Here is a 14470-nt window from a genome sequence, read left to right as displayed (position 1 = left end):
AGGTGGGAGCAACTTGCACAGTAGAAGCTGTTTGTGAGCAGTCCAGACTGGAGACTACAGCAGCAAAGAAGTGTAAATGATATCTCAAGTTTGAGGGTTGGGCTGACACAGCTACATCCATACTGGATTGTACCAAGTGATTTTACCAAACAGCAGTAAAAACAAATGGACCTTGTACTCAAGAATGATCTCACTGTTGCTAACTCCATAGAGGTCCCACCAGTAGATAGTGAAATGAAGTAAGTTGAGAGCCTGGTATATGGACATCCTACTCATGCATTAGTTTCAAGGTCTGTGTGCAAGCTGGTCCCAAATTCTGTGTCAGCTCCCATGGTTCCTATGGCATACCAGAGCTACAGACTGGAGCCTCCGTGGCTGCTTCAAGAAACTATAAAACCGGATGTTTTCAATGAAATAAAATATGAGAAGTAATTATAGCATCCCTGGTGTTTTTATTTTCTACCACATCTATTTCATTCCTTCATAAGCCACTCGGTATTTCTTAGAGGATATTTTGAGTAAAGTCTGGGTCCCATTAGTTCTGTAATTGATGTCAGAGGAGCCAGGATCTCACTCTTTATGTACATTGAGAAAAGAATAAATAACTTTCTTAAAATACAAATCCTGTTGCATATGCAGTAATATAAAGTGAGCAAATGACTGAGCACAAAGGCTCCTCTTGTCTGCAATATTTTTGCATTTACAAATGTTCCAGAGTTTCTATTGTCAGTATTAAAGACAGATGTCTTTTGTTAGCATTTACAGCTACTATTTTTCTTATTTATGGCTGACGTATTATCCACTATACCCTGAGTTTCCTCAGAAGGCAGAAATAAACAGCCTGTCTCCTTTAAGAGCAACTTGAGAATTGAATACATTGCAGAGTTCCGCTAGGAATTTTTTTTCTTGAGTATCCAGGAAGTCTTCTCAGAAGAGTTTCCTCCCCCTCCCCCGTAGTTCAAGCCATTCTCCTCTGTAATTGGTGCTGGATGCCCATTAAGGGGTCTATTCCAAAGCCTAATTAAGTCAATAGGAATCAATTTACTCCTATGATTTTGGATCAGGCCCACGTCTCTGTGCCTATAATGTCCCAAATTCAGGCGAGCACATCTTTCTCTGTATTTATTACTAAAAACATACAGGCAAAGTTTTATGCATGGTTGTCAGCTGGGGACATAAAGCAGAGTTCAGTTTTGTTTAAGTTTGACAGCTATCAAGCAAGTGCCACAATAAGAGCCAGATACTCATTTGCTTTGAGCCAAAGTTGGTTTTTATTGGCCACTTTATATTACATGGATTTTCCTCTTTATAAACAAACATGCTTAGACAAATATGAAACACATTATTAAACTGGTTCAAAATTCCAAACTGTAAAATCACTCCAGTTTCAGGAAGAAGAAACATATCTAACTTTTAACCCTGCCAGAGAAAACAGAAATGACAGTTTTGAAAAAGCAGCATCCCCCAGATTGTGTGTGTGCGCACATGCACCAATGTAACCCTTTCCACATGTGCAGAGATCTATTTTTTATATAAGGGTATGTCTACACTAGCCCCCTAGTTCGAACTAGGGAGGCTAATGTAGACATTTGAAGTTGCAAATGAAGCCTGGGATTTAAATATCCCAGGCTTTATTTGCATCTTCCCATCCGGACGCTCTTTTTAAATCTCCTTAGTCCGAACTAACTGCCCGCAGCTACACGTGGCAGTCAAATGTTAACTCGAACTAAGTCCTTAGTTTGAGTTAACTGTTACACCTCATTCCACGAGGTATGACAGTTAACTCGAACTAAGGACTTAGTTCAAGTTAACGTTTGACTTCTGCATGTAGACTAGGGGGCTAATGTAGACATACTCTAAGACAGGTAGGTATTATGGCAAAGTACCTATCAACAAGTCAAAACAAACCCCATTCAATGTCTGTCATGATCCTATAATACAAATGTTCAAGCTTTAAAAAATGATTATTTTGGATGCCCAACTTGAGATGCTTTGTAAAAGCTTACTTTTCAAAACTTTCTTAAAAAATGAGGATGTCTTCAAAATGTTTTATGTTGGGCACTCAAAATCACTGATCACTTTTGTAAATCTTGGCTGATCCTTATTCCTGTTTTATCATATATGGGGTTAATTAAATTGACAATAGCATGTAGAAGTACATTTCCCAGATGACATGCATTCTACATGTTTATTGTAGGGCTAATTTATAATCATATTTAAGAATACTTCATTATTATTTAAAATATCCTTTAAATACAAAGCTTAAAACATGTAAATATGCCTTTGATAAGTATGGATTCATAGCAAAAATGATTATTATTACCGGCAGCAATTGCCTGATACTTCGTATTGTAAGACCCAGCTTTCAGTTGTTTATACTTTTGCCAAGCCAATGATTTGGGCTGACACTTTCTCTATCTAGTACCTGTATCAAGCTGATTTTTGGATGTATAAGCAAAAAAATCTGTAGTAAGAAGACATCTATTTTACTTCTGCATTTGGCTTTGGGGCAACCACTGTCAGAATACCGCAGCCAGTTCTGGCACCCACAGATATGAATAAACTGAGGAGGGATCTGACGAGCCACAAGAATAGCAGAATGATTAGAAAACTTGATGTATTAAGATAAACTAAACAGACTGAGTTTCGTTTAGATGGACCAACAGAGGAGGAGAAGGCGAGACTTAATCACAGTCCCTAAGAATCTAGGTGAGGAACAAATATTTGATAATAAAGGACTCTAATCTAGCAGACAAAGATCAACATCATTGTTGGGAATTGAAATTAGATAAATTCACAGTGGAAATAAGGTATAGATTTTTAAGAGTGAGGGTAATTAACCATTGGAGAAATGTATCAAGCGTTGTGGTAGATTCTTTATCATTGGCAATTTTTAAATCAAGATAGGATATGTATCTAAAGGATGTGCTCTAGGAATTATTTTAGTGAAATCCTATGTCCTGTATTGCACAGGAGATCACATCACAATATATATATATATATATATATATATATATATATATATATATATATATATATATATATATATATATATATATATATATATATATATATGAGATATAATAATATAACCACTTAAATGGTTAACCTATAAGAAAAAGCTTATTGGTTACTATAACCATTACACACTGGCTCCTTACCCTGCTCCCAGGGAGTCAGGTGCCACCCGGCACTGCTGCTTCTGATACAGAGCCAGCCAGCTCCCTGGGAATGGGGCAGCAGGCGGAAGCCAGTGTGTTCAATGAACCAGCTGCCACCCCACACTGCAGAGTCTGCAAAGCAGTGAGCTTCTCCGGGTATGCACTGGCTGCCGGCCTGCCCCTGGGAAACCAGCTGCACCACAGGCTCATAGAATCATAGAATACTAGGACTGGAAGGGACCTCGAGAGGTCATCGAGTTCAGTCCCCTGCCCTCATGGCAGGACCAAATACTGTCTAGACCATCCCTGATAGACATTTATCTAACCTACTCTTAAATATCTCCAGAGATGGGGATTTCACAACCTCCCTGGGCAATTTATTCCAGTGTTTGCCCACCCTGACAGTTAGGAACTTTTTCCTAATGTCCAACCTAAACCTCCCTTGCTGCAGTTTAAGCCCATTGCTTCTTGTTCTATCCCCAGAGGCCAAGATGAACAAGTTTTCTCTCTGCTCATGATAGCCTTTTAGATATCTGAAAACTGCTATCATGTCCCCCCTCAGTCTTCTCTTTTCTAAATTAAACAAACCCAATTCCTTCAGTCTTCCCTCATAGGTCATGTTCTCTAGATCTTTAATCATTCTTGTTGCTCTTCTCTGGACCCTCTCCAATTTCTCCACATCTTTCTTGAAATGCGGTGCCCAGAACTGGACACAATACTCCAACTGAGGCCTAACCAGTGCAGAGCAGAGCGGAAGAATGACTTCTCGTGTCTTGCTCACAACACACCTATTAATGCATCCTAGAGTCATGTTTGCTTTTTTTGCAACAGCATCACACTATTGACTCATATTTAGCTTGTGGTTGACTATAACCCCTAGATTCCTTTCTGCCATACTCCTTCCCAGACAGTCGCTTCCAATTCTGTATGTATGAAACTGATTGTTCCTTCCTAAGTGGAGCACTTTGCAGTTGTCTTTATTAAACTTCATCCTGTTTACCTCAGACCATTTCTCCAATTTGTCCACGTCATTTTGAATTATGACCCTATCCTCCAGATTAGTCGCAACCCCTCCCAGCTTGGTATCATCTGCGAACTTAATAAGCATACTTTCTATACCCATATCTAAATCGTTGATGAAGATATTGAACAGAGCCGGTCCCAGAACAGACCCCTGTGGAACCCCACTTGTTATGCCTTTCTAGCAGGATTGTGAACCATTAATAACTACTCTCTGAGTACGGTTATCCAGCCAGTTATGCACCCACCTTATAGGAGCCCCATCTAAGTTGTATTTACCTATCTTATTGATAAGAATATCATGCAAGACCGTATCAAATGCCTAGGTATACCACATCCACCACTTCTCCCTTATCCACTAGACTCATAAAGCTATCAGATTGGTTTGATATGATTTGTTCTTTACAAATCCATGCTGGCTGTTCCCTATCACCTTGCCACTTTCCAAGTGTTTACAGATGATTTCCTTAATTACTTGCTCCATTATCTTCCCTGGCACAGAAGTTAAACTAACTGGTCTGTAGTTTCCTGGGTTGTTCTTATTTCCCTTTTTATAGATGGGCACTATATTTGCCCTTTTCCAGTCCTCTGGAATCTCTCCTGTCTCCCATAATTTTCCAAAGATGATAGAGGAGGTATCTGAGCCTCTAGCTATCAGCTCCTTGAGTATTCTAGGATGCATTTCATCAGGCCCTGGTGACTTGCAGGCATCTAACTTTTCTAGGTGATTTTTGACTTGTTCTTTTTTTATTTTACCTTCTAAAACTACCCCCTTCCCACTAGCATTCACTAGTATGAGCTTTATACTGTAGAGCCTGCAGCGTGCAACCATTAAGATTTGACGTGGTTTCATGGTTACTTAATTAACCACTTTTTAACATCCCTAGTTTATATATATAATCTGCAGGTAATACTGATACTGGATTGGTTGGACACATGTTTGCATGTGTAAACAAGAACACACAAAATCTTCTACTTGGATTACTGTATTCCAATGCACGATATAATACATATTATCAGCACAGTACTGAAAGCAGTTCCGCTTTTATAATGCAGCTGTGTTGTACTATTATTTAGCTGCTAAAAAGAAAATGATATTGTATACAGTACACTTTTATCCATGGCAATGTGCAATTCAACTGTTAACTTCTCAGACATGAAAAAAATAGATGCTCAAATTATGTATTCTCCAGAATGTTGCAATGTTTAATAAAAGAATGATCTCCAGGTGGATATTTTTATTTACTGAATGATTAACTAGGTTGGGGTTCTTGACTATGCTCTGAATCAGTGTTTCTCAACCTTTTTTATAAAGTACTCCTTTTTCAGAAACAAAAAATTGTAAGTATCCCCTTTAAAAAAAAAATATAATTACCCCCAGTACCTACAGTTTTCAGACACACACAAAAATTTTCTACCATTGCAACACATTTGTTTAAAAAACTTAATCATAGCCGGGCAGGTAATGAAATTTTTGGGTGTAAAAAGTACAAAAATAATAGTGCTGTAAAACTTAAAAATTCAGTTTTCTCCAAATTTAAGTTGCATTGACATTTCCCCCCCCCCCCCCCCCGACTTCTTTTGAGTACCCGCCTAAGGCAGTGGTTCTCAACTTGTTTCAGTCCACGGACCACCAGGTCAATCAAAACATGTTCCTGGACCACCTCCTTTCTGAGGCATGATAAAAAAGAGCAGACAATGAACATTTTGGTTTGAAATTTATTTCTTACTTACAGATTTTTGGATTCTCTTCTCACTGACAAGCTTTTCAATGTTTGGAGTGGTACCTGATAATGCACAACGAATATCGCTTTCCACTGCAAGCCAATTCCTCTGTTTGGACTTAACGTGCAACAAACACAAAAATCCAGTCTCACACATATAAGTTGACGCAAATGGCAAAAAAATCTGACTGTGCGTGCTGACAGATTTGGGTAACTCCTGGTCACGCTGGCCCACAATTTCCCTATGGTAGACTGCTGGTACACATCTTGAGCGCAAAATCATTTTCAGATACAAGAATTCTTCCTGCAGATCCTCTGGAACACTATTAACATCTGTTGTAAATGGATTCCTGATGAAATCCATCCCTTGTCCTGTCCACCTCCAGAAAGAATCGTTGGAATTCATCTCGTAGCTTCCGTAAATGATTGAGAATTTGCATCCAAATGGCTTCTTTTTCCCTGAGCATGGCATCCACATATGGAAATTGAACCAAATTAGTGCCTTTGACTCTTATGATCCAGAGTTCCAATTTGCCAAGAAAAGCCTTGATGGTGCTTTGGTGAGAGAACAGATTTGCACCTTTCCCTTGTAGCTGAGAAGATTCAGTTTGTTCAAGATTCCAAAAATATCGACAAGATACGCAAGTTCTAAATTTGACTGCGTCAGCACATTTCCGAATTCCTCTTCCTTGAGCCTGGAGAAATAAACCTAATTCTTCTCTCAATTGAAAAACTCTGTTGAGTACATTCCCTGCTGACAACCACCATACAGAAGTGTAGAACAGCAACACATCAAAGTCAGAACCCATGTCCAGGCAAAATCTTTTGAACAGCCTGGTGTTCAGAGCCGATGATTTGATGTGATTCACCACTTTCACCAACCCTTTGAAAACGGCGTTCAGTTGATCAGGCAATGTTTTTGATGCCACAGCTTCTCTATGAATGGAGAGCACTGTTTCACCAGCGTTTGGAAGCCCAATCTTGAGCCCAGCATGGCAGGTGCACCATCAGTGGTGACACCCACAATATTTGCCCAATCCAGACCATGTATTTCAAAAAAATTAACATTTCCATCAAATCCTGAGCCTTTGTGGTAGTATCAAGAGTCTTACAAAAAAGAAACTCGTCTTTGAAGTCTCCCTCAACTATGTATCGTGCTCTCAACCAATAGCTGAGAGCACAATGCGATGTCGGTCGATTCATCCAAAATGTATGGCAAACAATGGAGACTTCTTTATTTCATCCACAACTTGTTCACTGATGTTCTGTGATATCTCATTTATCCATCTTGATACTGTGTCATTAGAGACAGATATATCATTCAGCTTCCTTGCTGCTTCCTCGCCAAGAACAAGCCTCACCATCTCTTTTGCACAACATGGTTGCGTCCTACGTGACGCTATGGATGATGCGCTGCATGCTTGTGAACACAGTGTAAAACAGCCTAACGGTGGCACCTGCTCACACCGTGTGACTTTAGACAATGTTCCTGTGGACCATGAAAAAGTCACTATGGACCACCAGTTGAAAACCACAGTCCTAAGGGTACTCATACCACTGGGTGAGAAACACTGCTCTGGATCATATATGTTCAGAACCCTGTTAGTTTCACACAGATCAAAACACTCTGAAACTAAGTAATTCAGTCAAAACCACCCTGCTTCATCATTTAACCCATTGTTCTGAAACAATCCCAAATACCTTTCAATACTCGGGAAGATTCAATTACAAATGTAACTATATGTTCACTCACACCCAGCTTGTTTAGGTGTTTTGGCTCAACACAGCTCATTGGTTCAAGCTCTCCAAATTTTTACAAACTCTACCGAATCTTTTGATTACCATATGGAGATTTTAAACATGGGAATGTGACCTGAAAATAGGCAAGCTTTCCATGTTTTGGAGCTTCATAATGTAAAATTCCCAGAGATCTACTTTTTCCTCAAGAGTGGCAAAAACCGAGAATGTCAAATTTCATCCTTAGGTTTCAAGGACATATAAAGAAATCAAAGAAAATGCAATCATACACTCCACATCAAATAGCACATGAGGTAGCAAGAAGTCATATTTATAGAAATTATTTCTTTATTAAAATAATATTTTTCAATAGCCTTCATGTTACTGAGCTCCTAGGTTGCCGGGCGTGGGGGGAGATGAGAGGGAGGAAAACTGCCCTGGGGGCTGGTGATTCAAAGAGTTGCAGGCTCCAGGCAGTGCTGAGAGCTGTGGGGAAGGGGTGCACCACAGTCCAAGTGGTGCTGAAAGCTGGCTGGCCCCACCCCGCCCCTTTTGCCAAAGGTCCCGCCCGTTCTGGGAGTAAGGAGTTGCCTCCCACAACTTGCCCAGGGGCCCACAAGACTGTCAACTCCCCTGTTTAGGTAATCACATGGGTAATAGATAAAATTTTATGACCCGGGTTATACAGGAAGTCTAACGATGCCTTTGGGCATAAAAAAATAATATGAAAAAAAATCATTATATGCCTTTTTTCAGAGGCTGATAATATGTTTAGTAATAAAAATGCCTAAGACCCAGGTTGTGTACCAGAGAGGTAAGTTTAGATCCTGTATGAGAAGCATTGAGAGTTTTCAATGTATGCTCCTATATGCCCAGGGCCAGGCCAACCAAGTAACACAAGCAACTGTGCCTTGCATTCCTGCTCCGATTTAACTGTTTGCTGCAGTCAACCACTAAGACTTACAACATCAGAGAGATCACTGTACAACAGCATACATATAAGTCCATCTCCAAAAAAGCAATACTCCCCATGTTATACAACGTGCAGCTTATATTCTTTTGAAGAACTTTTGCACACAAGGCTATTGCAGAACTTTCAGCTAAATTGTGCTTGGCTGATGCCTAACTACACGGTGGCAAGAAATGGGGACAACAAGTTTTCCCCAATCCAGCTGAGAATTCTGTGAAGGCCACACATGGAATACTATTACTGCTTCTGCCTACCATCATGGTGGGTATAATCTACCATGATCTTCTTGGGGTAATGAGGTTACACATTTCTCTCAACAAAGGAGTGTACATTATACATTGTGAGACCTGTGCTTCTTACAAGACCCAAAGAGTTAATTAGAAGATGATTACAACTACAATGTGTTATATTGTTGTTTCAAACATTTTAAATGAAGCTATAATACAAATAAAGTAGGTGATCATTATGAAACTGATAGGATTATGCAGACAAAATGGTTTTGATAATGGTTTTCACACTTAATTTAATCAATTATAATTATAATATTAGTAGTTTATATTCCATGATAAAAAGCATGGGTAAAACATTTAGCTCTGTTTAGGGAAAGATATGTTACATAACATAATCACATTAAAGAAATACAATCTCTGTTCTTCTAATCATCTGCTTATAAATGTATAAAATGTTTAATTCTATCATTGCTGAATAACTTTTCAAACAGAATTCACAAAATAACTTGTTTAAAAATAAGATTTTATATCCACTGTTTAAACAAAGTCATATTGAAATATCGATGGGAAAAAACTGATAAATAACAAACAAACAAAACCTAGTAAAACAGACCTTTAGGGCTAGGTCCTCAAAGAGATTAGGCTAACTACCATTTTAGGGGCCTAAATCCAAAATTTAGATCCTTAACCTCTGCCCCCTCCTCCCCACCATCTTCTCTGCTGTCTGTCTAACCCTGCAACCACTTACCTTCATTAGGAACCTAAGTTTCTACCAATGAAATTCCCTAGTAAAAATGTGTTGCTGTACATATGCATATCCTCAGTGAAGGCATCCAGACGCAGACATTGTGTTTATATGCAAATTGATTCTTAAATTAGATGCTGTTTCATCTCTCCTACATGATTTTTATAGGGAGCCTGGTCACTTAATGCAAGGCTCTGGTTTCCATTAGGCAACAAGGCATCTAAACATCAAGCATGGCAGTTCGGAGTTTAAGGCACAACCACATTGCCCTGCAATCTGAATTATGGGAGAGTAGCAGTATGCACCAGGGTGCTACACTAACTCCCCCATATGGTCGCTAGGTTCCTACCTAAAAGGTTCCTACTTCCTGTAGTCCTATTTGAAGAGGACTACATTAATGAAAACCAGCAATCTTTCAGTCCACCCAAAGAGTTACAGCAAAGCAGTTTGGTGTAAGGAGGCTATTTATCCAATGTAAAGCCAGACAGTCTTAGATTTGTGTGTCATTATCCTTGTTTGGTATTGGAGATGGCTTTGGTGAAAATGAAAGGAGGAGGAGGAGACCATGAATGCAAGTTATTGCCAAGGAGAGGGCTGGGGACAGTGCCTCTGTGCAGACTGATGCAGGCAACAGGTGATTCCATCCAGGTGGTGCATAGCCACCCTAACAACACATGAAGTGGAGTGGCCACCCTGACAGGCTCTCATAAGCAGGTGTGTCTTGTACTCTGGGGATATGGCAGTGGCCACATTGCTTTGGTGCTCAGTACTATTCACACTCTCCTAGTTCAAACCATGAGGCAATGCTGACATGCCTTAAATCCCATTTATGCACCACCTCAGGCTCAGGCATTTCAATTACATTACACTTCTCCCTGCACAAGCTTTCGGTATAAACACTAATGACAGCTACTTTGTGATAGGAGATAGAGGCGACAGACCCATTGAGTACTAATAAATATGTAGGAGAGGCAAAATTTTAAATTCATTTAACATATGCATTTTTTAAATGAGCTATGAACCAATCCTAATTTCTTCTTAAATATTTTCCCTCTCGGTCACAAAGCTACAGACATTTTAAAATCTTGTAATTGCATATGTACCCAAATTCAGTGCTTTTTTACCCTCACAAAAGAATTAACATGAAAATATTTTACAATATCACATTTCAATTTCTTTGCCCTACTTATTAGCTAACTCTTTTTCTGTAAAGCAATCAGATATCATGGTGTTGAGCATGATACAAGAACCTGCATTGAGAAGAACATGCTTCTTAGCATTACTGAGGAAATTAAAGTCCCAGAGACATCTACCTCACTATAAAGCTCAGGTCATCCAATAAACAAATAGAAACCATACCATGTGTCTTACGTGGTCATCTGCAAAGTATAACTGTCAAATTTCTCAACTCAGAGTACTTGCACTGGAAAGTTTGCAGGAAGTCCATGTAAACAAACTTCAGTGAATAAAGTACTGAGTAGAGCAACTACAAGTAGCAAAGAAATAAGGAACAGTCTATTTGCAAATTCATGAAGAGGAAAAAAAGGCTAAATTCACCAGTCAAGCCATACACTGAGAATTGTTTCCCTGTGATGATACGTTATTAATAAATCCACCAGTAACATACATCTACAGCCATTTAACCTAATTTACCAAACATTTTAATTGGTGTCAATACAAACACTGGAAAAGGGCATTTCCAGCTTTCTTTTAACCTTCCAGGTGTATGTGTATAAATGATTCAGTTTTGTTGCTGTTTTTCTTTTCCTTCTGTTTAGTTTTCTCCCCAGAGATAGCATCTACAAATGAATTCAGAGATGGATGACTGGAATATTCATAATACCTCATATCTTTTTCCTTGATAATAATCTAAGAATATCATTTTGATGCTACCACTAGTTTTGTATATAAATCAGAACAAAATATGTGTAAACTTGTCTTTTTAGCTTAAATTATATTTTTCAAAAAATTTATTTGGCATTAATTTTTCAATTAATTTATTCATATTTTATTAAATTCATTTACAGATGAGGTTTATAAGACTTCCTGCAAACTACAGTTACAGTTTTGTAAAAGGATACAACTAGCAAGGAGGTCTTTATTTGGCTGTTTTGATAGCCATTTCAACCATAAGACTTTCAGTTAAGAAATCCCTGGAAAATCCCTGCTTAGTTGATACTCTACATATTGCACAAAGCACATACCAGCAAAAAAAATGTTGGCATAAACAGGTGCAGGATTATTACAGTGGGTGAGATATCTGTTGTAAACAGAAGGATCAGTTTGTTAGTACAACTTCAAGTCTGAACAAAGCAGTACTATTGCTATACAATGCATTTTTATAGCACTGATCACAAATGACTGGCAGTTGAAAAACAGTAATTTGTACCCATTAAAAAGAGTTTTTATTATATTTGCATTTTGATTTGAGTTAAGATTCATTTTCTTTAACTCATTTCTTCAACAGCATTTTCTACATCTCCAACATTGTAAACAAAATCAATAATGCTTTTTTAGCTCTTTTTGAAAGGCAGTTATACATTTCTTAGATAAATTTATAGATGGGCTGCTGGGTTAGAAAAAATATTTGCAGTACATAAAAGTCTGAATTAATGCTACATGCCCTAGGTTCTTCTGAGTTGTTCAAATGGGGTGCAGCTCAGCTGTATGAATGGAAAGTAGCAGAAACCAGTAATTCTCAGCTAACAGGGTATATGAAATCCCAGCTTCTCAGCATTCACTTCCGTAGGTATCTAGTCCATGGAAGCTTTTCTGGTGGTGCTTAATGGTTTTTATGGAAGCAAGGCATATGCGGAACCACTTTCTGTGGTATTTCTCTTTCATAGGCAGAAAATAGCTGCATCTAATTCTCTGCTATTCAAAGTAATCAAAACTCAGATTCTGGAACTGCACCTCTCGTCAGAGTGAGATTTTGTATGGGCATAGGTCAGCTGCCCAAAGGGAACATCCCTTTTATAGGAGGCAAAGCAAAAATGGGCCAAACGCAAAGCCTGAGGAAGATGGCTTTTTTGAGAATGGTAGGATGTTGTCCCCATAGAACCATAATATTGAGGACCAGCGTCCCCCTATCCTGCACCATGGGGAGGGAATTTTAAGAAGCACTGCAAGGTTCATCTTAGTTTCCAGGACTCTTAAGTCCCTTTCAATTGGGTACAATATTTGGCCTACATATGCTAACGCTAATAACATAAAAGTGTATATTTAGCATTTAATACTGAATAATGGTGATCAATTTGTTTCCAGCTACATAAAAGCGCTACTGTTCTGAATTAAGCATTTGTTAAAACTACTGTGGTAACCAGACTGCAGTGCAACCACACAATTCTATCAATGTATTACTGTGTGCTCAGGTCATAGTGAGGGTTACATTAAATGGTAGAAAAATCTAACTCATTTCCAAAGAACATGATATAATAAAGAGCTCCTATATGTAGTAAAAGGTTTCATGTAGATATGGGCCCAACATGAAAATGTAGATCTAAATATAAATTTTGAACATTGTTCAAATCTAGGTTTTTGCTTCATCTTTCTTGTTGCCTTGAAGAGAGAGGCAAAAAACCAGACATATGGCAGACAAAAGAGATCACTGAATACTGCATCAGATAAGGGATATTTAATTGATAGTGCTGTACTCCTTAAACAGCAGTACCAAGTATGGTGTTCATTTGAGCCTCTCTATCAATAGACATATCCTTTTAAGCCAATAAGTACTTCCACCTCTAAATCAAGTGTGCAAATAAGACTGGCTTGCAATAACAAAACTACCATCCTCTCTATGCATACAGTTTCTCCCCCTCCCTTTCCTATAAGAGTAGTAGGTTCAGACAATATGAAATCCTTCCCTCTGGCATCTCATAACTTGCCTTATTTCCAAATCTCAGCATGTGCAAACTGTAACAATTTGCTCTTGACAGGATAGAGTCAGGAAACCCAGGACTCTGGCTTTATTGGAAACTCTGAATTTTTATTAGCAACTTATACCAAAACAAAAGTATTTAAACCTGGGCACAGCCTTTTCTTTATAATCTTGCAATGGGTTAAGTATATCAGAAATAGTTTTTCAGCCAAAATAATAATCTGCACTATGAAGAGCTAGGAGGAGCAAGAACATTCTCATGTTTCAGCTGTGTAATTTATTGCTGTTAAGATGGACCTGAAGTCTTAGACAAGAGGAAAAAAATCAATATTAATCCACTCATACTTGTAATGGAAGGATGTGGTCAGATAAAGTATTACTGGATAGTGCAGGACTGCAATCTGAGTTTGAAGACAGATGCTATATGCTTGCTATGGAAACAATAGACCATAACATTGTATTTGATATGGAAAAATCAATCACGCTGTTACTAGCTAGAAATTGCTACACTTTGAGGCAAGAATATAAAGTACCTCAAGCAGTTGTTAAACAGAAGAGGTTTCATGATTATTTAATCACTTCAGAGGTCAAACCAATTAAAATATCATCTGTCAATCCTTTCCCTAGCATTTGTTTTCAGGACTATAAATGTCTTCTCAAAATCCACTGTCTTGACTGAAAATGGTGATATGCAGAAATAATAAAAAAACAACTTCCACCATTACCAGATACAGTACATTTTAATCTGCCAAATAATATAAGATTTTATTTTGGGACTGGAAAGGATTGTGATCCAATGTGATTTTCAGGCAATTGTCCTTAAGAGGTCTCCTGCATTTGAGTCTGGACTGCATCCTGTGTTCAGAAAGTATGATCATTAATAGATATGAATCACCAAATAATATGTACTATATACAAAGCCTTATGAGTTCAGAACTAAATTGAGGCTAATATTGGTCAAGTCTCCCTAGCTGCATTTTGCCTAATTTACCAATTATTTTATTAT

General features: G+C 38.2%; 1 protein-coding gene and 1 pseudogene across 1 annotated transcript in view; both read right to left on the bottom strand.

Annotated features, from left to right (window-relative positions):
* Nucleotides 1–6221, bottom strand: part of LOC142830058 (uncharacterized) — a 405158-nt gene extending 398937 nt beyond the window's left edge. Inside the window, exon 1 of the mRNA XM_075932894.1 lies at nt 5916–6221. Within this exon, the coding sequence (XP_075789009.1) occupies nt 5916–6188 (273 nt within the window). The 5' untranslated portion in view covers nt 6189–6221. The remainder of the gene's footprint in view (nt 1–5915) is intronic.
* A 10-nt stretch (nt 6222–6231) lies between these two features.
* On the bottom strand, nt 6232–7285 carry LOC142830015 (protein FAM200B-like; annotated as a pseudogene).
* Between the last annotated feature and the right edge of the window lie 7185 nt (nt 7286–14470).

The sequence above is a fragment of the Pelodiscus sinensis genome, chromosome 6, assembly GCF_049634645.1.
Source record: "Pelodiscus sinensis isolate JC-2024 chromosome 6, ASM4963464v1, whole genome shotgun sequence".
In the NCBI taxonomy this organism is placed as follows: Eukaryota; Metazoa; Chordata; order Testudines; family Trionychidae; genus Pelodiscus; species Pelodiscus sinensis.
Note: the sequence above shows the minus strand (reverse complement) of the source record. Positions and strands in the feature narration are given on the sequence as shown.